Below are 27,120 nucleotides of genomic sequence, written 5' to 3'. Positions count from 1 at the left end.
ACACAGAGATGGAATTGACTACGTATTATTCTAGTGGTTGAAAAACTGAGTTGACCATGGCCATAACTTTTAGGAATAAAACATTTAAAAGGAAGTCTAATTATACAACTCCAGAGTACTTCGAGAGACACCAAAAAGTCTCAGACATATTTAGTTTCCCCTTTTGGAGACATACACCATTATTAAGAGGCTTGAAAGCTAGGGACAGGCAAAGGTATCTAGGAAATGGCAAAAAAGGGCAACACCTGATGAATCAGAAATAGATCCAACAAAAGAAGTTATCATCAGAGAATTTTCCATTGTTTTGCCAGAGCTTAAAGACGTGGACTTTAAAGTATGATATTTCAGTATTTCAAGCACAGCTGACAGTATTATAATAACGAGATTTGACATGAAAAACTTGTGAAAATGCCTGAAAGCTTCTTTTAATCGTACTGCATAGAAACCTCTTGTCCAACCCAGAGGAATTCATTTGTTGCTGGAGTTTATAAGAAAAAAAAACAACGGGGATTTTGTAAGTAGATGTTAACTATAGTGAAAAAAAAAAAAAAAAAGGCAAACAAGAAAAAAAAATGTAGAAACGCAGAATATTCAGAGGTGTCTCCCCGACACAGCGTACGCAGACAACAACCTAAACTCACTCCCACAAATTTCATCAGCCACTGCACCAATAAAATAGTGTAAGTTTTGTGGTCAACAGAACTCAGGCACATTCCTTACAGCTCTTGTTACAAATGAAATATATATGTAGGCAAAACTGCAGAGGAACGATTGGTCTTTTCCAGCCTAAACGATCCTGTGATTTTAAGAAACAAAATCTATCTTCTCTTTTGCTCACCTGTGCTAGCTTCTGCGACGGTATTGTCAACCGTACCATTGAGCCGCACTATGCTAGAAGTGGCTTTGGCATTACTTGAGTTCTGATAATTTAGTTTAGGTAGGCAGTCACCGCTCCCTTTTGCGCTCTCCACTTCAGAAACTGTATACAGAAAAGGACAGAGAGTTCTTTAAAATCAAAGCAACTTCCTTTAAATCTCAGGTTTCCATTACCTATTAGATGCTTTACTCAGGATTAAGTGACAGTATGTGGTACATATCGCACGATGCGCAGGCTGGTATCTACTTGGACAGAGGTTTTCAAGCTGCTGCAACTGAACTATCGATAGTTAATTCCCAGCATTACTCCTACAACTGGAAGTTCCATAAGCTTCTGTACACAGAGTCCAAGTAACCAGTACTTGCATACCAAAATCTGTGGTGGTTGTGGAGTCTTAAGACCATCGTTGTTCACTTGCAAAGGATAGGTAGGTGTAAGAGTATTTTCTCCTGCCTTTGCAAGAGCTCAGGGCCAAGGAGCCTATCTTCATACCGATATCATTACCCCCATGACCACAGCAACACAAGGGAAAATGAAGCAGATGTTGCAGTATTTATGTTCACCTCTTAGATATGAAAGAGAAATTCTGTTGCAGGTGGCTACCCAAAATAGACGATTGCTTCTCTAGAGGAATTCAAGCAACTTAAAATTCAAGTTGTATTCAAAAGTGCAAAACATTCTCAGCACATAATATTACTGTAGAGAGCCACAAACTTGTCTTAATTATGGCTAAAAATACAAGCTTTCAGCAGAATCCACATTTTCTGTGTCCTCAAAAGTTTCATTAAGCCTAAATAACCTGCCTGCATCTTACAGGCATGTTTTTATGCCCGTGGGTAACACACAAATTTTTCAAGCAAACTGAAGAAAAAATTCTAATTCTAGAAGAAAGACTATGGTGAAAAGAAAACAATGAAGTAACTATTCTGGTTCCGTATTTTCTCATACTTTTACACCACTTCCACTTCACAAGGGGAAAGTTAAATGGTAGGGGAAAACACACTGAAAAAATGAAATAGTCTTATTAGGAGAAATTTATTATTAAAAATATTTTCAATTAATGTATATGGGAATCTATAGTACTTACACATTTTAACTAACATATTAAAGGTCTGTGCTGCTCAGCTGCAGTTAAGGAAATCATGAGCAGCACATGTAAAACCTGAAGGAAAAAAAAAGGCCCACAGCAAATCCAAAACCTATTTTCCTTTCTGATGCATCTCCTAAAGTTTGGTAATTCCAGGGAGCAGAGTAAGATCTCACAGACCTGCAAAAATTCAGCTGTTCTCATCTTAAGGGATTTATAAAGAAAACAGACTGGTAAAAAAGGCTTTCCTGTAGATTATGCCTATAAAGCAATTTAATTTTTTTTAAAGACAAAACTATTACTCTGTAATTATCATTAAGCCTTTATATTACCATTATCACTTATTTGAAACAGAGGAGGGAAGAAGAACTGTAATATTAGAAATTAAACCATTAGACATCCAGAAAATTACATTTAGAGAAAAGAACTTAAAGCATGGGCATAAACTGGCATTATGACATACACTTGCATAAAAAATATCAGCTGTCCCACTTAGCTTTTGCTGAAATCCCTATTTATTCATAATGAGCTAGATATCTACATTCACAAGATACATACGAGAACTGGAGTCACTCTCTCTCTTGTCCTCTTTTTGTTCTTGTATATCTTGAAGACAAGTTTTCTCTTGCTTGGCTTCTTCCTTGAATGATGTGTTATTGCCAAAGTCTGAAAGTCCCCCTATCATAAAGACAATTATGGCATTTAATAGTGTGACATCGTTAAACAGAATAAATTGAATATCCACACCAATTCAAAGGCCACTTATCAAGTACCTTCCAATTAACAGTGAACATTTTACCACAAAAAAGCAAGAAAAATGATTGGCTTACTTTTACAGTATAAAATACTGAAGCAATGCTCTACAGGATGAAATTAAAGGGGTAATTTGCAACATTTCTTTTTAAATACTAAAGCACTCCTTGTCTTTGATTCTCTTGCATGGTTTATTTGATCAAAATGTCACATCTTTTCAAGAACTCTAAGAGGCATCTAAACATGGTTTCATTTTAGTGTTGTACGTTTCTCAGAGTTAATGCATGTAATTCTCATGGGTTTACTCTAGAAAGTAAAAAAATTAAAATAATGCAGCAGCAACCATGAGTTTGTTTGCAAAGTAAGATTAAGATAAAAATAGCTAACACCACCCCCAAAAAAACCCTGCAGACATTCAAGCCACTATCTGGTAACTGTTATGACAAAACACTGCCCCAGGTGTAACTAATAAGTCTAAATGATTGATTTCAAGAATCAAATTTACTTAACACTAACATGGCTATTCCTCTTCCAGGTTGTTACAAAGCATTAGCACCCAAACTAACAAAGCAGGTGAGAAAGTTTATGTTCACTATAAATGCTAGTGAGCACTTCAAGTCACACACATTCCACGTCCTTTGTCCAGGTCAACCTGAGTCTCCAGCAGTGCCACAGCATCTTTAGGGGGTCTGCTCTCATGCAGTTTAGGAAGTAACAGCAAGTACCTGTCCAGGATCGAGGGTACGATACAGCTGAAAGTCAGCTTCTTTCCCTCTTTTCCCTAAAGATGCTGCACTCAGTCTCTACAGAGAGGGTAAAAACCTTGTTGTAATTGTAGAGATAACAGAATTAAAATATTCTGGAATTTATGGAAGAGTTTTTGGGAATGGGATTGCCTGAAGAGTCAGCATGCATTCTAGCTATGCACTTTTATGCAAAAAAACTTGAAAAAAAATGTATCAGATTGTCAACAGCAAATACCATTAATTATAAGTGACAGTTCCTTAATAAAGGACTAATTACACTTCCTTAGTTTACATGGTCCGAGTTGTGACCAGCATCTATAAGCTCTCCTGTAGTGCTTTGCATGGAAAGGTTTCAAAAAAGTAGTTTATCAGGAAGGTCAGCTTCATGAAGGACAGGCAGAAAACCAGTAAATTTGTTCAAGGTCACCCAGAAGGCTAGTGACAGAGCCAGAAGTAGGACTGTAGTCTCCTGAGTCTAGGACAGATACTCCAGCCATAAGGCCATCATATCTGTTGTGTTAGTCAGGGCAAGTATTTATTTGCACATATTTGTAATCATAGAATAGCCCTGGTTGGAAGGGACCTCAGGAGATTCAGGTGATCTTCATACACTCAGACATGTATGTTGTAACGGTCTTCCCAGGCAAACTACAACTAAACTAAAACTAAACTATATTGCTGGTACTTTAAAATGTGCCATCATGCTTCGCTAGTCATAAATATTGTGGAAAGTAGTACCTATGAAAAACACAAACTACCAGTGACCACTGCCATGGTAATATAGCCATTTGAACGTCACTGGAAAGAAAAGGAAAGAAAACCAGAGATCTTGTACTTATAGTCTATATAAAAAATAAATATCATCATTTCAGTTGGTATGCAGAACCTGCAAGCTCAAGGACTAGTTCTAGTAGTCTCTTCACTAACATTAAAAAAAGTGGGGGGGGAAACGGCAAGGCTGGACAGAGGTTTCTGCCAGTTATGAGACTGCCTGTTGTATGAACTAGGATAATGATCACATCAGCTGCAGGTTCATATTTTGTCTCCACGAAGAGCTGATACAATAAAGAGCAGACTTTTGGATTCAAAGACCAAAAAAAAGCTGTTTTTAAAAAGTTATGCAAGAACTTCTTTTATCCCCTCTCTTAAAATGGTTTTATCAAAATTCACAACAGAAAGCTTTTTGAAATAATGTTATCAGCATAAAAATAAAAAAGAAAAGGATGTGAATACTCTACCAGGAATGGCTGTATGTGAAGTGCTTGCTGGCAGCTTTTTCAATGCTTTTTTAAACTGTGCTATTCCTAAAACAACATTTCGTATTTTCATCCATAGGAAATAGCCACCTCGATTGCTTGAAGGCCAGGTACTTTCCAAAACAGCCTATTTTGGAAATACCAAAGTCAAATACAGTCATCTTAAGGAACAGTTAGATGTAAGAACAGTATGAAATCATTAATTTAAATTTCAAATTGGGTTACATTGGCAGTATAAAGTAGACTTCTAAACCTACAAAAATGAAGACAACACAGTTATTGTCTTTTATTTCTTCCTTTTACTAGAAATGAGAAAATTACATCTGAACTCCTCCCTTATTTTGCTTGCTTCTATTTGCCTGGAAGAAAATGCAATTATTTTTTTTCTTCTATTTCAAAAATACTTACCTTATTGTAGTAGCCATAAGTAATGGCATTAGGGTCAACACCAGCTTTCTGCATTTCAAAAAGCACTCTCACTGCTAGTACAGGCTGACCGTACTGTCCACACAGTTGCATGAGTACTCGGTAGCATACCTGAAAATATACACAAGTTAGTATTGTGCTTCTACAGCCAAACATGTACTCCATTCAATAAAACCCATGGGCCATCTCTGGAGTTCTGGGGTTGACTTATTTTACCTCATCAGGTGGATCTATTTTTTTGGTATGCATTTTTTGTAGCACATCATACGCAGTTCTCAGAGCCCTGACTTTTGAATGGCACACTTTGACGTATGCAGGAAGGCAAATGAACCAAAGACCATAGCAGTGACGTAACAAACACCTGGACCACATCTGTGGTATGGACGAGTACTTCTTAGCAATTTTATGTGCAGATTTAATTTCCTGTAAAGAATCATAAAGACTATTTGTGTATATGTACATGCACAATACACAAACCTAGATGTTAAAATCTGAACATGCATCATTAGACCTAGAGAAACTGCAACATTAATATGAACATACTCAAAATGGGAATTCGGTAGAGTTAGCAATACCAAAACCTGTGCTATATTCCACTCCTACATTTAAAAGAAATGTAAGTTTTTATGTCTATTACTCTTGGTCTGCATTTTTTGTAAGAAACATTTGAAAGTTAAGAGTCCCTTTTAAAGCCCCAGACAGTGAAAACCAACCAAGAAGTGGATGTGGGCATGCAATTTATGCTCCTGAACAGCGCAAAGAACACAGAAGGTATAGGGACATCACAACAGACAGCAATCTGTGTACAGGGGCCCTGTACGATACAGTGTAGGCATGAAACACAGGTAAACATCCAAAGAACAGTTAGCATGGCTACCCTATGGACACTGCAGTAGTGAAGAACCATTAGGCTGGAGTCACTGCCAGTCAGTCTTTATAGCCAAAACTCAAGATGAAGGCAGCAAGCTGTCACCTTCCAAAAGCACCTCATGCTACAAGAATGTCTGCAAGTACCTGCTTAGTTCTTCTGAACATTGGCGATGGACTGTTGGGGCTACTGGCTTTGGAAGACAGTTTGTTATTTGGTGCTGTGAGAAATCCTTCAGGTCGCTCAAACAAATCTAGTTTTAATACTGGAAATCCATTATAGCTGTAAAAGAAATGTGTCGCTTAACTTCTGTAAGTCAGTTCCAAAGTAAACACATCACACAATATCAAACAAAATCAATTACACAGTTGTGCTAGAAGCTACACAGGAAATAAAAAACACAAAAGTAAATCTCTAAAGACACCGTTGACAAAGTGGTTTACTAATCCATCTGCATGATTTCATAAGCCTGCACAGTCTCTTAACCTGTTACTTCAGTGTAAGCAACTTAAATTGATAAATACATTTGCTTCCATAGTATTTTCTTTCATTAATGTGTCAAATGCATTAGTATTGATTCTAGTTAATAAAAAAAATAATCCGTGTCTTTTAGTCCCTGGTGAGCATCACATGACAGATGTTTATAAAAATCAATGTGAACAATATCAAACCATCTGAAAGGTTAAATTAGATTAGATTTTAAAATGTTTCTCAGAATTAATGAAGAAACCAATAGACAAGCTCATCTGATACCATTACTAAATTAGTAACACCAGTTTTCAGTGATTCTTTTAAATGTACTCTCTCTTTCCAAAGAGTATCTCCAGCTTGTATCCTTATCAGTAGTAGCAGCAGGCCAACAGACTGGGTCCATTAACTTAAATTTTAATCTTAAAAAGTGTCAACAGCTAGCACAATGTAATGTGAACACAAAGCCAGCTTTAATATTACTGTTTCTGTGTGTACACGCACACAAAATCATTCAAACTTCAAAAGAGGTGGCACACTAGGTGTTTTACATACACATTTTTACTTGAGCAACATAAAGGGACAGAAAAAAATATATCTGTACTTTGTGGCTATCACAAGAAACTAAAAACTAAACCCTACAAGGGCAGCTGTTAGGATTTTGGCTAGCATCCTTCTGTGTCCTTAGGTTACCTGTATTGTAGAGGGTGCTCTTCACCATTTGGCAGATGAGGGATCTCAGGTGGTGTTATGAAAACTGTATGCTCACTCTTGTATGACTCATCCAGCTCAATAAGTCGTGTTTCCCCAGTTTTGTCTGTATCTACCTGTAGAAGTTACGTTAAAAGAAAAAGTAGTTACTAGTGTGATTATATTTTCTGTCATTACAGCTATATGTTCAAGTAGGACAAAGTCTGTATTAGCATCAAAGGACTACATCTTAAAAGTAAGGATGCCTTGCAAAGTTATAATGTGAATAGTAAGTGTTGCATCTTTTTTGTAAACTTCACCCCAACACAATAATCAATGTTTAATGTTATAGTCTGAATTGACTGTTTTCAGGTAAATATCGTAAAGTAGTTGTACAAAGAGGTTAATCTTTGTGAATTCAACCATTTCTGGATCTACATTTCCAACTGCAGCAGTGACTTCAATTTTACTTTTAAATATGAAAGAAAGAACTTTTCCCCCCCATCTTAACCACTAAACCCCCTCACTTTATCCAATTGTCTGACGTATACAGAATCTAAAAATGACACTACCTAGCAATTTCAGTCACTTACATAGTCATTAAGGTCATGCTAGTTTGCAGAGACTGCAGAAATACACATGCATTCAAAAAGATAATGGAATAAAAACATGGAATCTTACTAAAATTAAAGGAGGCTAGAAGTAACTGGTTTTTTTTTTTAGAAAAACAAAGTAATCTGAAAGGTGAAGGGTAAATTTAGGTGTTTTTTTTTCCTCTTTCAGATAACTTTATAGCTGTACACATGGAAATACAGCAAATATTGTGTGGTCCCGTCCTCTCATAACCAAGACAGAAATTCAGTTCACAGATAACAAAGGCAACTTGCAATAATACTATCATTAAGCATAAATTACGGCTGCATTTGTTTGGTTTTGTTTTCAGCTTTGTAACTGGCAATTTGACTATATGTCTTTGCTTTGCTAGCCTGGCTGTTGCAGAGAGGGGGAGAAATCTGCACTTCCCAAATTCACGGCCCTGCTTTAAAGACAGCAGCAGAGACGTACATCAAGGCTCCAGGCAAATTTCATTCCATTAAGACAAAAATAAAGAGCCAAAGCAAAACTTAGCCACCTCAAACGAGATACTGGGGAACTATGGACTATTTCCCTTTGAGAAAAAGGACAGATAGGTCTTTAACTTAGAAGCTTCCTCTGCTACTGTTCACACTGCAGAAACCACTAGTGACAGAGCAAGTATAACTCATATTACATTCTACCTGAGAGTCTTGATACTTGTACTGATATTTGTATTGCTTTGTCTCTGATCTTCTGTCACCAACCACGTCTCCTCCAATACCTCATAAGCGCTGCTTCTGCTTATGGCATGAAATGCATCTCCATCTCAGAGCTGGCACTATCAAAAACTATTTACTTCGTAGCATACAGAACATGCTATTTATTCACATATTGCTAGCCCCACTGTTCAGCTAAAATAATGTCACAGTTTACATTTATAGCCATTATTTAAGTGGTTTAAATGGCAACGAAATCACAGCCAAATGGTACATTATTTCAAAGAAATTAATAAGCAACCTGTGGAACCCAAGGATGCACGTTATTCATGCCTTAAGAGTTTAGCAACAGAGAATTAATATACAAAAAGCAGCATATTCCACAGTTCTCTCCCTGCGGTGAGGTGGAAATATATCAAGTAGTTTCAGCAGAATTCCTGAATATTTAAAGTTTCATAAACATACGAAGAGGTGTTCTTAATTACACGTTTTACTGCACGAGACAGATGGAAAGTATTAGCAAATTGAACCAGCCGAGTAGCAAGAACATATGGCTCCTGAAAGTGGAAATAAACGAAACGTTACATGGCAATTTAAATACTTTCAAGGATGTAAGCCCCCCCACCAGTTACAAGTTTCACCAGTGAAATACTTTAAAGCCAGCAGCTTAAATACATATTGAATTGAGGTAATTCTTGAATTCCTGGAGAAAATGAAAACTTGTGAGACAATTACACCATATCTTTTAGCAGAAAAAAAAAGGGTAATCAATTACAATCTCTGCTGCTGCTGCCTAAGATAAAATAACATGTAGAGGAGATTATTCTTCAGCTTAAACTATTATTATAAATTATTTATGACAAGGCTTAGATTGTATTTTATAGATAACTAATTTCATAGTTCATAAAATTTGTCTCAACCCAATGGCCTATAACTAACCATAAGAAAGTGTTGCATCGTCTTTCAACCCATGATATCACTCTTTCATACATACCCTTTCAGGTACTGGTGTGCCTTGTGAAACGCATAAATATATATATATATATATAAAAACACGTTCACTTCATTGGAATCATTCAAATTTGGTATGTGGTCAAAGAGCACCTTGGCTAAAGCTCTGGTTCATATAACAGTCCTTGGTACACTTCAGTATTTTGACTTTGTATACAGTTTCTGTTAAGCACAGTATCAGAAATAAGAGCCATCAAGAAAGAAGCAGGGAAGGTGAGGCAAATCTATTATTGTTCAAATAAATCCTACATGGGAACCCACTCCTTCATGTCAGTGAGCACCTAGGTTCACAAGCAATTCTAAAGCCATGGCAAATCCTAAGTGCATAGTAATTCCAGTGCCTCGGTTTCCCCACAATTATCACTGTCATTGAAGTAGCTGTCCCATTAATAAAACTGAATGAAATCCTCGCCGACAGAAGCTGGAGAAGTACAACTACTTTCTGTAAAATTTATTGTCATGGCACTGTCATGAGCGTTTTTTTATAGCAGAAGCAAGCTGCCCACAGCATCAACTAGCAAAATAACTGGCATTAGAACAGAGGAGTCTTTGCTTCAGCTGTACAAGCGGCTACTTAACCTTTGAGAAAAGGTGAAAGCTCCAACAGCTCCACAGATTATTTGCAGTCTCACAGTGGCATCACCAACCTAAGCATTACTTTTTCAGAAGAACAGTTTGAATTCCCAGGCAAGGTAACTTTAGCTAGGGCATCAGCTTCAGTGCCCTCGTAAACCATTCTATAAAATGAAATATAGCAGATAGAATTTGACACTTACATAGCCATCGCATTCTGAATAAAAAACCTATTTAACGTTAGTCAGAGAACTAACCAGCAACACAGTGGAAATGAAGTACTGCTCAACAGTGTTTAGTCACTGGGGTATACTCCTGTCTACAAGACCTCCCATTTTTAAACACCCACTGGCATACAGCAAAGCAAGCCCTACATGTTGAAAGCTTTTTAACTGAACTATAGGATAACTGAGTGAATATTACAGAAATGTTCGTCATTAAATCAATTTACAACCCATGAATACATGCAACTCATGCTGCAGAGCTATGGAGCACACTTTTGAGAACTACTACTGAAAAAATAGAGACTAGCAAAAGCTATGAAGAGCATTAAATAACATTAGACCATGCTTTTATGCTTCTCTCAAACTTAACTGCTTTCAGATTTGTTTTCAAAACAACTTACAGCTCTTCTGCACTTTCATAGCAGAAACAGCCATAAATAGAAACTGTAAATAGCAGGTTTTATAGTCTTCAGTATTAATTCCTGTGGAACAAACAGCAGGTGACCTACTTTACAGGCAATCCTAGACAACTCTGCATTACTTAAACATCAGTGTCCCAGAATAGTGTGTTACAGGTAGCCAGTGAGATGACAAGTAGGTGTGGAATGTCTTATAATATTCATAAAAATTTCTTTGATGTCACAATAGAAGCAAACAGGGATATAAGAGAGGGTTTCACTTTAGTTCTTCTGAAAACAAAAACTAATGCAAAAAAATTGTCAAGCTGCCTCAAAACACTTTTGTAGACCCTCTTTTGAAAATTCATTGTCTTTCCAAAGCTAATATACCTGTCCTTTTTAGAAAATTAGTCCTTGAACAGTGCTGAACACTATACTAATGTGGACCTTTCTTACAAACAAGTCTGAGTGATACTTCCATGGAAGATTAAAACAGAAATCCACTTTGAACTAGGAAATCCAACATTCTGAGAGCTCCAGTCCAGCAGAAGTTCTAAGTTTACTTCAAGAAAAACATCAATTGTGATCATGTTGCACTTTCACACTCCTTGTCACATAATCCTGAACAATTCTCTTTCTGTCTCATTACAAATGAGAGAACAGCACAGCAACAGATAGCAAGGTATTCCTTTACTGCAACATAACACAATGGCAGAGTAACAGAACCCGCAAAAAATGACAGCTTCTGCAAAACTTGTGTGACACACCATAATAAATATTGCTTATGTTAAGAAACCCATACATTTAATATCCATCAATATTTGATAACAACGTCATTAGAAAATACTCCTATCCAAGAGAAGACTATCAATACAACCATTGTATTCAAAATATCAACATCAGCAAGCTGGTTTTGAATCAGGGGAAACAAGTGACAGCAGTATGAGTGAAAGGAGAATTGATAAAGATTCGGTTTAGTTATTTACTTTTAGTACAACCATTCTAAAAATTCTCCAAGAGTAACTAGAGAATTGCTATTAGAAAAAACTGGCCAGCACATTAATCAAAAGCGGGTCAAGGAACCCTTTATTTATAATGATTAAAGAACAGTGAGACTGCATTATATCTTTTAGCGTGCTGCTCATCAACTCCATTCCTAAATGGCTGCATGAAGTAGAACTACAATAATTTTTATAGATTGTGTTATATCTAAGGAATATTAATCTCCGACAAAGAACCCAAAGCTGCTGCTTTACAGTCAGAATATTACACTTCCTACTATGGGCCAATATTTCAGACACACACATGTGAAAATCGGTACTTCTATTTGTTCTCATATTTATACTTTCAAGAATTCAAACCAGAAAGTGAAATTAAGCCCAACAAAAGAGGAAAATGGAAGTCTACAGTGACTAGAAAAAAAAGGAAGAAAAAACCAGAAATAAACTTGTCCTTCAAATATATTCTGCTTGTACTATATCAGATAATGTAAGCTACAGCAGAAGTTAAAAAACTATATGGATTTGAAGACATGCTTACTTTATCTACGCAGTCATCAAAAAATGCAAGGCTTGCATCCTTATCACTGACAAAAGAACACTCTTCAATGAAGCGAATAAACATTTGAGTTTTGGTCATCAGGGTGTAGAACTTCTGATGTGAACGATCTCGACTTTTGAGGAAACCTGTAAAGTGAAGTCACAGGCATGTAAAGAAAGCCCAAACCAAAAAAGCCCTCACCAAAAGTCAGCATACATTCTGCTAACGAGCAGTAACCTTTCTGTAATCTTTGCTACTACTATGCGATTTTTTCTGCACTTACATTTCTATCACCATTTACAACACTAACACCACAAATGTTTTTATTCTTTAAATAAGAGAGAATCAAAAATTAATAAATTAATATAAATAAAACAAGTTTATGACTCTTCACCTTGTAGTTCAAACAGAGAACTTGCATCTGTGGCTGTTTCAGAGGGTGCCTCGGTTATTGGCCTGAGATAAGACCTGTAACCTTTTAGTATTGAGGCCATGAAACACAGAAACGCTTCTTGGATCTCCAAATCTAACAGATGCAATTTCTTCCCAGAATTAAAATCATAGTCATTCATTGCTAATTCCATTAATGCATCTTCTCTAGGTCGCTGTTGCACTGTGAACAAAAACAACATAATGTTTTACTTTTTTTTCCCCCCCCAATACTGGAAAAAAATTCTCTTTATCCTACTAGGTTCACTGATTACTGAGCTCCATTAAGTTTGGAACAGATTAAAATATATGCAATTAAATTCAATCATGACACGTGACAATGGATTCAGCTTGACCTTATATGACCCCTGTATCTCTGGATAATATCAAAAGCAAGATACACTTACCTTTTCAGAACATTAGTTACTACAGCAACAGAGAGTATCAGTATGGACAGAGCTTTAAAAAAACACTTAAAGAAAGCTGTTTGTAAAAATATGGGAAAATTTATACAAAAGCTGATTAAAGAAGCATATTTTAGGGACAAACACATAGGTATGATGTGTGTTACTTTTTTTTTTTTTACGTTGCCTTTCATTTCAAGGTGTTCCCAAAAAGCAGACTATACATATTAAGTACCTCTATACACAGAAAAACACCACTCAGATGTAAAATGGAGCCATCAAAACACAACACAATGCAAAACACCCATACAAAGTAGGTGGTTTTTTTTTTTTAGTATCTAGCAAAATCCCTATCCTTAAAGCAGATACTTGTATAAACATTTTAAAGCCATCAAAACTCTAGCTAAGACTTCACTGTTACACCCACAGAGTATGGTAACATTCCAAAAATGTCTCAAAAAGGTGAAAGGATGGTTTCATTCCTGTCTTTCCATGTAATACAATTATAGCCAACTTTATAATGGTACCATGTTTAAACAATTCACTCTAATAAATTTAAGACCAGTACCACATATATACAGAAGGCTGAAAAATTTTTCTAAAGAAATCCTCACAGTAAAATATAACAAAATTTTGAAGCAACAGACAATTTTCGTTACCTATCATCTATACACATTTTTTTTGTGCAGCACACCCCAATAAACTTCTGTTTCTGTACATTGTAACTAGGACACAAAGTCTAGTGACCTCAATAGCCAAGGAGATGTAAACAGCCTTTAAAAAAAATAGTGTCCTAAATCCTAAATACAAAGGTCTCATGCAATATGCTTTCCGGGTATGTATTTCTCAAACACGCAGTGTTGATCATCCCTGTCCTTATCATACTCAGATTTAAGTCTTAACCACTTGCTGCCTGTGCCACAGCAACTTGATTTTATAAATGCATTATTGCTCCTTAAGGCTCCCTCCAATGCCTACGGAAGACACCTAAGCAGACAGATAATGCCAGAGTGCTGATGGACTTCCTTCCTTCCCACTTCACAAAGCCTGTTAGCTATGATGTCCAAGCACATCAGCTGGCCTTGACTACATTTATATTTGCAAATGTTTTGTTTTAAAGAATTTCACTAACATTATCCCTATCTATCTTTCTGCTTTCTCACATCAAGGTTCAATATACCTTGCTCTGTAATATTTGAGGATTCTATCAACAACCAATCTTTTTTCTTAGAAATGTCCACTAATTGCTATACCTTTAAATACACAATATTTAAGACATTTGCTATTTCCATCTTAAAATTTTAGCTGAAGTACTGCCAGCTTGAGTGTCAAAGTTATCTCAATTGTCAAGACATCAGCAGACTTTGAAACAGGCTTTGAAAACAAAACAAAGGTCTTTATTAGGTCCTGGCCTACTCTTTGCTTCACTATTCTCTTCTCATTAAAGCTCTGCATTTTTTTTTATATGAGGATCACATCAATACAAAAGAGTATTATCTACTGAGCATTGCCTTACATATGGAAGTCTCCTCCACCCCATTATCTCCAAAGCGGGTTCTAATCCCTGGATGTAAAGCACAGATTTTCCCATTCTGTATGAAAACATTATGTTTAGTGTAATGGGTGACTTAACAACACGTTTAATTAGCTTTATGCATCTGTCCATGTGGCACACTACAGCCAATGTAAATCTTATAAAGTACTTCCCCAACTCACATTCTGCCAGTTGCTGATATAAATTACTTAAAGTGTTCATCAGATGTTTACAAGGTTTCTTTGGTAATATCTTCCATGCAATAGCTTTCTTATCTCCAGTTCTGAAAGGGAAAAAAAACAAACCCCAAAACAAAACTATGAGTATATACTAGAATACATGTATATAGGCCTATATTCAGATGATTTTTCTATCCCACCAGAGAAATGCAAGTACACAATTTGCTCCATTAAAACAGGCCTTTGAAGGATTGAAAACCAACCAAAGTCAAACCTGATTTACTATATGGATATCTGATCACAGTCATTCAACCAATGCCCCGTATTTCAGGATGACAATTATGCACCCACACTCTAGCACTGAAATCAATCCACTTAGAACTCATGAAAGATGGATTAATAGTACTAAGCACCTGCCACTGCAAAAGCCACCACCACACATGCTATGTTCTGAGCTATAGTTACTTAAACTAGGATGGAGACAACGACTAGAATGCTTGTAGTAACCTGAATCAATTTGGGATAACTGCATTGTGTTTTGTGCATATAGACTTGGACTTAACTATATCATTACTGGGATTAAAAAAAAATTACAACATTCTTTGTCAACAGAGGGCACCAGCAAGCCTCAAGACTCTATTGGTCAAAGTTGCAAAAATTGTAAGCATTTGTTTAACACTTCTTTCCATACAATGAAACTGAATTAATCTGTTTTAAGAAAATTCATAGAAAATCAGTTAAAAGTATAACTAAAACAGAAACAAGCGGAATTACTTTCAATTAATGAATATGTAGCTTATTAGACAAATACCAGACAAAATGCACAAATGTGTTCCTCAACCAAAAACTAACAAAATCAAACCCAAAGCTATCATAGTCTAGCTTGTACTAGTTACTAAAAACTTCAGAGCAGAACTGCTATACCAACTTGGTATCACCATGAAATTCTTAACAGAAAAATTCTACTTACTAATAATGTATGCAATATTCTTTAAATCTACACACAACTACTGAAGCAAAAATAAACCCATAACTAAGAAAATGTCAGAAAAAAGTTTTTAGTTAGGCATAATAATGCCGAAAGACTGCTACCAACAGGATGATGATACAAAAGAACACTAATCAAAGAGTTTGAGAAGTTAACACTAAATGTATACCAAGTATATTAAACAGTATACTAAAATAAAATGTTTGTGATACACAAGTTTCATTTTGTGTGGTTTAGAATCTTAAATTAGAAGTCTTACTCTATTTTTGGATCACATCATCACAAGGAAATAAATAGTTTTGTTTTGAAAATCATAATAACATGGACTGTTTCTCAATGGTTTTAACAGTGCAGCACTGTCCCTTGCTAGTATTTTAGATACAAGATAATTAGTATTACAGAATAACATAATACTCTACACAGTTCTGAAGGAGAAATATTACAATACTGTTATTTCAGTTTGTTAATGGCATGATTCTAAGTCTTAATTAAGACTCTCTCACCCATGAAAGTTCACAGCTCTAATTCTCAACATGAAGTTCCTATACTTCATATTGATATGGTGTAAGATTTAATTGTTTTAATTTTCAAGCAGATTCCCATATGAAGATACTAGAATTTCTCCAACGCTAAGAAAGCTGATCACGAAAAATGAAAATGACTATTCTCCTCTAGGGACAACAAAGTGAAACACAATATGGCTAATCCAGGAAATGTGCCAAAGTGTGCAGTAAGATCTTAATGTAATAGAATAAAAAGACAATAATGTTCCATGAGGATTGTACCTCCGCTCTGATGTGTTGAATAGGAGATATAATTTCTAGCTTGCTCATTTCAAGACTGATGATACATTAGAAGTTTAGAGGTTTAAAACAAACAAAACCCTCCAAATTTTTTAAAAAAGCTGGTTTCTGCCTTTGAAAACAAGAAGCAAAAGAAAAAAAATCTAAGGCAGAAGAAAAACTGTTAACATACTTACTGAGAAATTGTATTGGTATCTAGGTCAACGCAGCTAACATCTGGTGGAGGGTCATAGAGGTCAAAGTATCTTGAATCAATTCCCACTATGAATGGGCACGGTGCACTTAGCACATCTGCCAGTGCCAAGGGACAGAGAGGAATATACGGGCAAGGCCAGTGGAAAGGAAATATCATCTTTGAAAATATGCAGAGACAAAACATAGGTTAAACATGTATAAAACCATCATCCATGTAAGTATAAACCATACTTCGCTAACTGCCAGTTCAAAGTTATTTAACATGGTAGATTATTACTGAAAATCTAGATGCAGCTTATTAAAAAAAAAAGTACACTCACTTCTCTAAAATTCAATTTGTAGGAAAAAGCTCTTCAGTATAATAAACTGTATATAGCAGAGGTAGCAAAACAATGCTTACTGAAGACAGACAGGAAAATAACATGCATTTAAAATTCCACAAGAGAGAATACAGTGCCATTTGGGAAAAATCAGGAACTCTTACTTAGTGCATTGTGATGACAAAACAACGTGCTTATTTACAATATTTACACAGAAAGAACCAAAAAGTTACTTTTTCTCTTTTGTCTTTGCAAGAAGGCATCATCAGCAACATGAATTTTTCTCTTTAATTATATTGTTCTTATTTTTAAATAACTGTTAAGCCTAACAGCACTACTACTAGTTTTAGATTTTATCTAAAACCTATTATTTTTTCCAGTTACAGATGTATGATTAAAAAAACAACATTACTTACAGAGACTAATGCCTCTGTCACACTAGTAAGGACAGAAGGTCGCAATGAATGGATGAGAATTTTATGTTCCGTCACAGCAAATACAAGTAGAGTTACTGCATTTTCAGGTCCTAAATTTTGAAGTAGTGTAGAAAACTTGCCCCCACTGTCAGAAAATATAAACACACTGGTGAGTTACAAGGGACCATAAAAAAAATGTTCAATAACAAAACAGAAAACAAGGCATTACATTAGGATTTCATAAGCGTAAGTCTGCACATCTTTCTTTTAAAGAAGACTGCAAGGCAGACGACTTAGTACACTTCACTGTTCAGTGAATAACGGTTACTTGCCAATAGTAACCACGATTCCTTGAGGCTCTTCAATCAGCCTAGACTATTTTCAAGACACATGCATGATGATTTTTCTCTTTGAGAAGCAATTTACAGGGAGACAACATGGATTTCTTTTATCCTTCTCCTGCACCAAGACATGAAAGTTAAGACAGTCACAGAACTCCTTCAATTACCTTGCAATACAACAGCTGCACTATCTTGGGAGCCCAGGTACCAACTCCTAGTAAGGGGATCTAACAATCTATATTCTGCCTCAAGAATCACTAAAATTGTTTGAAAAAACCCGCAGATATTGTTCATTAAGTATGCATCCTTGCCAGGGCACAAGTCTAATCACATAAATAAACTTCAGATACACTAACTACAAAAGGTACCAGCCAAGGTATGTTTATTTGCACAATTACAACTCAAAGTACCAAATTCTTCTGCAATGTAAGTCAGAATATGTTTCACAATTAAACAGAAGGTACTGCAACTTGCCTCAGTGGAAGGGGTGATGACACAGGTTGACTAAGAATCAGGTTATCGTGTGGAGATAGCTGGAAAAAGATTTTAGAATACATTCTTTTTATTCTGAACTTTGGAAATATTTGTTAGAAATTACACAACTCTAACAAAGAACACCTAAAAACAAAATTTAAAATGAGCTGAAACTTACATATCCCAGTTGTATAGCAGTGTAAGAAGTGGCCTGCAATGCTCTGCATCAGTATCTTATCAAAAACCAGGCAAAGCATGACCTTCCTTTCTGGATCAGTTAATACATTGCATATTCATAAACAGAAATTTAAACTAGCTAATACTGCAAAAATTGAAGGGAAGTGAGGACCCATAGCTTATGCACAGCTTTCAGCAGCCTGGGGCGGGGAATTCTTGCTGGGTTTAGCGGGTAAGAGACTGATAAAATGCATGAAGGGGAGAGATGGCACAGGGTGATGTAAAGCAGTCTTTTCTTTGGAAGACATCAAAATTAGGCTCTTAGCTGGTAGAAATGGCTCAGCTCAGCTTTGATAGCATCTTCAAAATTTGCATTAGTTGAAGATGCAAGACAAAGATCTTACTAATTCTTACTTTTCTTACATCAAGAGCAACCATTCATATATTCAGCATGAACAGGAAGATTCAAATGAGTACAAGAATGCAGATATACAATCTATTTATTTAAAAGCTTAACTGACATTTTCAGCCATAGCAAATCCAAGGTTACAACATAGCAGTTAGCTTAATCCTCCCTGCTAAGTAGTCATGCATTTTCCATCTATTGTATAAAAGCACACGTACAAGTAGCTGTAGTAATTCAGTAAGTCACCGTAACTTGTACAACTAAGCTACAGTTCTAGTTGTTACTGCAGACAACTTGCAGTAAATACTTCATTTTTGAACGTGTTTCAACTTAGACGCCACTGCAGGTGACCAGACAATAGAAGTCAGAAGATCCGATGAATTAGTCATACAAATGCCAAAGCACTAAGTCACCTAATACTGTGCTGGACAGGCACACAAAACATACAACATGAACAAAAGTCTATGCACTACTGCTTCCCTGCATATTTCACATAACAGAGCCTTTGAAGGCTTATACGACATTTAGCTTCACTGACAAACGAGGATGGCCACACCATTCTACATGCTGCATTTGTCTTGAAGTAAGTCACCTTGTGACAACCACCACCATTAGCTTGTTCAGTGAAAAAAAAAAAAAAAAAAAAATCAGAGAACTCATTTTTTCAGCCTGAGGTAACCTTCATAAACCACCCTCAGAAAGAAAGCATCAGCCTAATGTCCTATGACTTTTGTGTTTCAGCAAAAGCAGATAAAAACAATCAAGCATCTATTCAAAGAGCATGCCTCCCTTCGGCAGAAGGGGCACTTACTGCCCTCATTCTTCAGAGGGAGAAACACATTACTCTTGAAGTCTGAAGCTTGCAAATACATCATTAGAACAGGAACATCTGTGTAATAAGGAAATGTAGGACACCAAGAACAGTGTCTAGCAGATTCCAAATCAGAAACAACATATCAACAATGGCAGCTGGAAACTGGCAATCAGGTACATTCCTGAATGTTTTACTAATGGCTGTAATTTCTTTAAACTTAAAAAGTCAGACACATGCCATGTTCTCTCTCACTTGTAACAGATGCTAAGAAGGATCTAAGTATGGGTTACACATCCAGACTGGCATACATGTAGTTACTAAAATACAACAGCTCTCATTTTCAGGAAGCGTGTAAGCACTTGCGAGACATTCTACAACACCACATACACAGAAGGATTTGCTAGAATAATTATTTAGCAAAAGACTACCCTGTTTTAAATTAACAAGCTTCAGAGAGAAATTACTATTTCTTCAACAAAATTGAAACCCAAAAGCTTGTAATTTTAAAAAATCCAGGCATTTCCCACACTACTTTTGGAAAAATATCTTAGATACCACACTGAGTAAGATCACAGGTGACTGTATCAAACACAACTCTAAAGTCCCTGAAAGCTGCTGGAAGGAAGTACTTAGTCATAGACCTCAACTACCTACTTTAAAAGCAGTGGGTTTTCTATCTGCACATCATTTACATCTAGGTCTTCCTGGAACGTATACACCCATGTATACTTTGACAGAGTTCCCTATAGATTCAGACTAAAAATAATTAGTGTTTTTCTCTAAACTCAAATATAGTTCTCTGTAAATTTTGTTTCACATTCCCTAGCAGAAATATATTATTGAATGTGAATACAAAAAAACACCCCCAAGATTTTAAAATACTGTGTCTTGAATTGAACTTTAAAATCATAGTAATTGACAGAAGTGTCACATACAGTTGTAGTATAACTGTTCTCCAACCCCTTTTCACTAACAGTAATAAATATAACTTCTTTAAAATAGCCAAGTACAGTAAAGAGTGTCTTTAATATTCAATACATTCTATAAAGATATAACCCAAGACGTATTTACTCTGAAACACTTCACTACCATATGGTATGCTGCACTAAGACTGAAAACTGCACAGGGTTCTCCATATTTTATTTCATACAAGTAGTAGCAGAGAGTAACATCATTTTGTAACAATTTGTTCAAAACCATGGGATTAGTAGAATAACTACAACTGGAATAGAGCTGTCTTTTCCTAGCAAAAAAACCCCAAACAGAACGGTCTCTACCCGTTTTGACTCTTAGGAGAAAAGAAAATAAGGAAGATTTAATAACACTGCACTTAAGAAGTCTTTGAGATACAGGTTTCCTCTCTCCCACCAACAGTAACATGGGTTGAAATTTCAAATAACAGGTAACCTAATTCTGGCAATTCTATCATTTCACTCACACACAGTAAAATATGCTAGGTCTTCCAGGTGGGACAGAGTAAGGGTCATATTTGATAAAGTGTGCCTCTTTTGAACATGCACGGCTCTTGCAGTTTTCAGTAAGAGCTATCCATTATGTAGAGGACAGCATGAAACCCTTCTGGAAAATGGGTAATCATGAATATACGCTTCACATCTGGTTTTAATTTTGTTTATTTTACACTCAGTAGCAAGAAGAAAACAGATCAAAAGCTATTGCAAAAGTCAAACCAGGTATCTACTTTGAGTAGTTTTTCGTAAATTTCCATATACTTTGGAAAAGAAAATTAAGTTCTAAGCTCACTAAACAGTTCCTTATAATATCTCAATAAAGTCCTTAACTAAACTGGAAACAGAACAGTGAAAAATCTGTAAGGATTAAGTGTATAAATTTAGGGGAAAAAAAAAATCCTGAAAACAATCTGAAGATAAAAATTACATTTTCCATTCACTAACCTGTTCAACAGCTGTTTTGTCTTTCTTAAGATATAGCTATTAAGAAGAAATTTACACTTACCTGAACTAGAATTCTTGGCCTCTGAGGGGATGGAAAAGGAACTTTATGCATGAAATGGGAAATGTGTCTAGAGGAAAAGAAAAATGCTGATTTAGTGTAAATTATAAGCTTAAACTGCTATACCTCAAGACAAAATTATTGCCAGTAAGATTAATTATTATATAAAAATGACACATACTTATTCAGAAAACAGAGAGGAAAGAAAAAAAACCCCGAAACATTCACCCAAATGCTACAGGGATATTCTGACCTTCAAAACCTATTTTTCTACTAGAGACAACCAAAATGGCAGGACAGATTACCTTTCAGACTACAAGCTTGGTTTCTGAGACTGAAAAATTACAAGGAGCTTTTCTTTAAAGAAAAAAATAATAATTTGTAAAGTAGAAATATTGATGTTTGAGTATCATAATACCATTTTATAATCATTCGTTTGAAACTGGCTTGAAATAGCACTATACCTCAGAGACTAGCACTGGTTATTTGCAAAAAATTATTCACAGCTGAGTATCAAGGAGAATCATTAATTTCATCCATTTTCTTCACATCCATTTTCTTCAGTTCCAAATACAAATGTTATGTAAGATTTCTGATGAAAAAAGTGTTAAATTTTTTCCATATACTACAAATACAGAAAATGTTTTTAAAATTTGAACAAGTTCTCAGTTTTATGAATTGATTAAACTTCGAAAAATTCTAAAAGCATAAGAATTCTGCATAATACACACTTCCACATTAAAAGATACTACATGCAATCAGTAGAAACTAAGGAAGAAACAAGTAATTCATCATAAACTGCATGCTGCAGCACATACTTTACTGTGATTTCTATGACTCTTATCATTATGACAGAGACAACCAACAAAATTTTGAAGAAATTCAGGCAAACCCACAAATAAGCACTGATTTATAAAGACTTATTTTACATGTTTCTGATTCAAAGCTATGTATTTCATATGCATATTGCAGTGGGCTGCATATTACACCATTAGGTGTATGCAAAACAGATTTTTACTGTGTTTTTAATTGTGTGTGCTTGTACTCAGCTTAACTTTTTGTTGCAGTTCTATAGTCACATAACTGGCATCAACCAGAAGCAGTCTTGTGCCTTCTCTTCACCATTCCTCAATTGAGCTCCTTTGTGTCAGCATCAATGCCTGTGCAGCCACATGGCAAATGAGAACGGGAAAGGAACTGGGCTGACAACAGATTTGGGGTTTTGTCTTTATTACCAGTGTATGAAGAAGATTGTTGCAGAAATATGGAACCTACAAGCAAACATCAAGGGAAAGGTCCGCTGCTTGCAGAAGCAGGGATGACCGAAAATGTTCAAGTATGCACGTATGGCAGAGACAACTTCATCATCAATTAACACCCAAAGAAACTAGGCTAGATGCTATAGTAGTCTTGTGCAAGACAGTGTAGCTATATTTACACTATCCACAGTAAATTGACCAGTTTACAAACCAGAATAAGCAAATAAATCTGTAAAATCAAAATTCATAAAACATTATATTTACTTCTAATTTTATCCAGTCCCAAATCTGAAAAACCAAAAATAGTTCTCAGCCCCCCCAAAAAACCAACCAACATCTTTTCATTATCAGAAGCTTACACTATCAGAATTTTAAAATTCTGATAATTTTAAAATTCTGATAAAAATAATGAAGTGGATAAACAGTCACAAAAAAATGCTTAATCCACAAAGTCAGAGTCTCTGACAAAAGTTAATATTGAAGTTTAATCAGAAAAAAAAAAAAAACTAATGTGCAATAAAATAAAAAAGCAAATACTGCACTTGAAATCTGATGCATTAAAAAGTGATGTTAGCCTAGAAATATTAAATAGTATTATGCATCAATTACAGGTATCAACCACTTCTTGGATGTAAGGATTTCTCTACACTTGAAAATGTGAAATCCTTTATGTGAGAAGGAAATTAAATTTATCACAAATACAGGAGAATTACTAGTGTAAAAAACCTCAATCTGGTTTGTTATCTCTCATTACACAACAAATAGGCATTTGAAAAAATGCAGAACTATGTATTTCATTCTCCTAACAACATATGCAACATTAAGAAAGGATTTGTAATCTTTCCCCTCCTAATCACTGTGCTAAAGGGGGCAAAGCTAATTAAAAAAGGTTTTCAGAGATATCTTTGCAGGCACTTAAGTCACAAATAAAAACCTGGGCTTTTTCAAGGAGTAGGTAAAGATACATTTAATCAATGGAGAAAAGTGCTTCATCTAGCATAACCATTATATTTAACGTTTGATGACTAAAATCAAAAGGATATGATAGGAAACTCAGAAGTAAAACCAGAGCTCTCATCAACTGAAATTACTATTAAAATTTTTGAATTTACTTACTTCTCAATGGGTAGGACATGTGGGCCAGAAATGGAGTAACGATACAGAAAGGTAAGAAACTTCTTGAAAGCATCAAAGAAAGGCCAGTGAGAGAGCAGACAGATGCATTTATTTGTTTGAACTGTTCTGCATGTGTCTGACTTTCCTTCAACAGCAGCTGCTAATCCCAGTTGAGATTTTTGTTTCTCTGAGAGATTCTCTTCAGGATACAGTTCATAAAACTGAATAGCAGCACCATACACCTGCAAAAAACACAGTTGATTTGAAGTCAATAAATCTGCCTCAGTCTTCAAAGCAATCTAACAAACCCCAAACGTGCAAGGAAAATCAAGTCTATGTTACTGTTTGAAAAGTTACATTAATTCATCATCTTCTGAAACAATCTATTCCGGAATATTCTTGTGGCTGTGAAAATTCAGACTGTCTATTATTTATTTAAAATACTTAATGTCACATGAGAAAAAGTAATTTATGAAACCATTTAAGTGAGAGAAAAATAATCATTATACAGAGTACAACTACAGTCAACTGCTCCTACAATTGCTTTTAAAGCTATTTTGGGAATCCTTTATATACAATTCAAAGCAGTATTCCTCTGACATCCAATTTACTTTTTTGAACAAGTATTTACATGCAAGGTTGTTTCCATGCTTGCAATAAAAATAGTATACTTACATGTATATACAGTCAGAATTTTTACAGCTCTCTAGTTTCAAAGACTAACATGATCGGAAAGCAAAAGGAATACAGGTTTATATGATCAACAGTCCAGCAGTGAAATAAATGCAAGTCAGTCTTTAAAGTAGTCTTGGATATAAGCCCAAAAGAAGAGATTCAAGTTTGTCTATGAAAATATGCACTACCATCATCCCGAAGAGATAAGCAACCAAATTTTTCAACTTAAATTATTAGCAATATTTTTTTAAACTTTAAAAATACCTTTTCTGCAGAAGCTCCAGTTAGTACAAACGTCGAAAAAACTGGGAGAGGGTATTTACTGTTAGACGGCCAACATTCAATAGTTGCACCCATAGGCAGACAAAAAAGAGGCACAGATTCTGGTAATGGGAATGATTCATAATCTTCTTCAGGATACCTGCATATTAAACCTAGAAAGGCAATTTGTAAAGAGGCAGTTACGTAAGGAATAGCAGAAATATATTTGCAATAGCTCACGTTACAAAAAATGCCCAGAAAATTCATATATAAGCATATACTAACTTCATAAGATCAATAAAGTTGTAAAGATGGAAAGGGGTGTCACGCTGGGTCTATGGAGAAGTCACCTCACTAAAAAACTGCACTCAAGTCCTACCTGCTGTTCTTGGAACTATTCATAACTAATTTATCTTTCTCTGTTTGCAGGTTGTGTGCATCTCAGCTATTATTATGATAGTTCACATTGATCACTAGTATGAGGACAGATTTAAAATTTAGTTAAAAAAACGTAACCTCGATAATTGAAAAATAAGACCGATGCTCTCAATTATGATGGCAATTAATTCTTGCCAACAAAAGTTTCCCAGAAAATCTGATAATAATATTAATTATTTTTAGTATCAATAGAATCAAAGCAATTAATTATGCTGATTCACCTCTGCTGAGGATTCGGCTAATATGCCAGGCTCATGTGTTAAGACTTAAAGACAGCTGTAAATCACCAAGTTCTGAAGCAGGGGCTTTAACATACAGGCCATACACATCATCCAGCTGTAGCAATCTATCCTTTCCTATTGCCAACCCCAGGAACTCCAAACTGAGAATGAATATCACATGAAAGGACTTAGGATTCCTCTGTAATACAGAACACAATCACTACACATTCTTTCCTAATACACAGTGAATTATTAGTACGCAATAAAAAATGGTAATCAAGAAGGACAGTGGTTTTTTCCCCTCACTCATGAAAAAAAAATTCTGTGCAAGCTACTACCAGATGTAGGGCCTTTTAAAATTTTTATTTTGTTTACAAGTTCATTGTCCACCTTTCAGTTTGTAAACAACAGTAGTTTAAGACTGAGAGCAGCATCTCACAGGGATGTAAGTGAATTAAAGCCTGAATCAGGCTCAGGATTTGTACTCAAACAAAATCAGGGGTTAAAAAACAAAAACAAAAAACCAACAAACCAACACATTTCATCAGAGTCATAGCAAATCTGTCTAACAAATATATCAACAAAATAAAGATGATACACAATCCAAAAACATCTTAAGAGATAAATGCCACTGATGTTCAGGGCAGCGTGGAAGTTCCACATTATTCTTCAAGATGTTTCTTAAAGAAAGTGATCATGAAAATGCATCAAATAATTTTTGTGGTATTTTCTTCTGCGTATATACAACATTAAGAGACAGTTATCAGCAACAGGTAGGCACAGAGGTTTGTAGAAACCTGTTAAAATACAAGTAAGCTTCTAATTAAAAGCAAGTTTTAAAACAAAATTGTCATGATACATAATGCTAAGGCTTATTTTAGGACATGTTTTTAAAAGAATTCTTCAGGGATTGTTTCCTTTTTGCGTAATGCAAAGACTGTGTCTTTGTCAAATAATTCTTTAATAGAAAAAAGTATTAAATTACAAATAAGCCTGTATATCCTAAAGATAAAAAAAGCTACATAGGAGTTACATACCAGCTTTATATGATATGGTGTTGGTTTTTGCCACAGACTTTTTATAACATAAATACACTGCTGAGCCCCACTGTAAAACAAAAGAAATTATCAGATTACGTGATGAAGTACAACAACAGGACCTAACAGAAAACAGCGGAGGCAAACCTTCTCTTCCGTGTTTACATAGAACCATAACATACACACAAAACCACAGAGCATTAACATACAGGAATTTTGGGCCTACTACGCTATTTTTTCTGACAATGGCCACAAACATAACTGAAAGACAAGTACTGTGTTCGCCCTGAGCTAACCAATCCATGGCAGGCCCCCGCCTGGTCTCTGCAACAGAACTGGTTTATATACTGAAGCATGACATCTATAATTCTTCACTGAAATATTTATTAACACAACTACAGAATTTTAAGTATAACTGTCATTCATATAAATATTTAAACCTTTCTCCATTTTG

At 35.4% G+C, this 27,120-nt stretch overlaps 1 protein-coding gene across 5 annotated transcripts in view; it reads right to left on the bottom strand.

Moving 5' to 3' along the window:
• DENND4A (DENN domain containing 4A) overlaps positions 1-27,120 on the bottom strand; it is a 56,970-nt gene that overhangs the window by 12,735 nt on the left and 17,115 nt on the right. For 3 of the 5 annotated variants that reach the window (XM_040602403.1, XM_040602402.1, XM_040602404.1), the window contains exons 5-21: positions 26,667-26,736; positions 24,974-25,143; positions 24,035-24,276; positions 21,663-21,729; positions 18,292-18,350; positions 17,477-17,621; positions 16,722-16,897; positions 14,758-14,858; positions 12,603-12,821; positions 12,209-12,354; positions 7,175-7,308; positions 6,160-6,295; positions 5,362-5,568; positions 5,128-5,256; positions 4,702-4,846; positions 2,523-2,642; positions 839-979 (exon numbers count right to left, since the gene is read on the bottom strand). In XM_040602403.1, the coding sequence (XP_040458337.1) occupies positions 839-979; positions 2,523-2,642; positions 4,702-4,846; positions 5,128-5,256; positions 5,362-5,568; positions 6,160-6,295; positions 7,175-7,308; positions 12,209-12,354; positions 12,603-12,821; positions 14,758-14,858; positions 16,722-16,897; positions 17,477-17,621; positions 18,292-18,350; positions 21,663-21,729; positions 24,035-24,276; positions 24,974-25,143; positions 26,667-26,736 (2,407 nt within the window). Of the gene's footprint in view, positions 1-838; positions 980-2,522; positions 2,643-4,701; positions 4,847-5,127; positions 5,257-5,361; positions 5,569-6,159; positions 6,296-7,174; positions 7,309-12,208; positions 12,355-12,602; positions 12,822-14,757; positions 14,859-16,721; positions 16,898-17,476; positions 17,622-18,291; positions 18,351-21,662; positions 21,730-22,123; positions 22,229-24,034; positions 24,277-24,973; positions 25,144-26,666; positions 26,737-27,120 lie in introns of those variants that run through there. The other 2 variants (XM_040602405.1, XM_040602406.1) reach the window with 2 other exon arrangements.

Source organism: Falco naumanni, chromosome 7 (genome assembly GCF_017639655.2).
Source record: "Falco naumanni isolate bFalNau1 chromosome 7, bFalNau1.pat, whole genome shotgun sequence".
In the NCBI taxonomy this organism is placed as follows: Eukaryota; Metazoa; Chordata; class Aves; order Falconiformes; family Falconidae; genus Falco; species Falco naumanni.
This window is presented reverse-complemented; position numbering and strand designations above follow the sequence as displayed.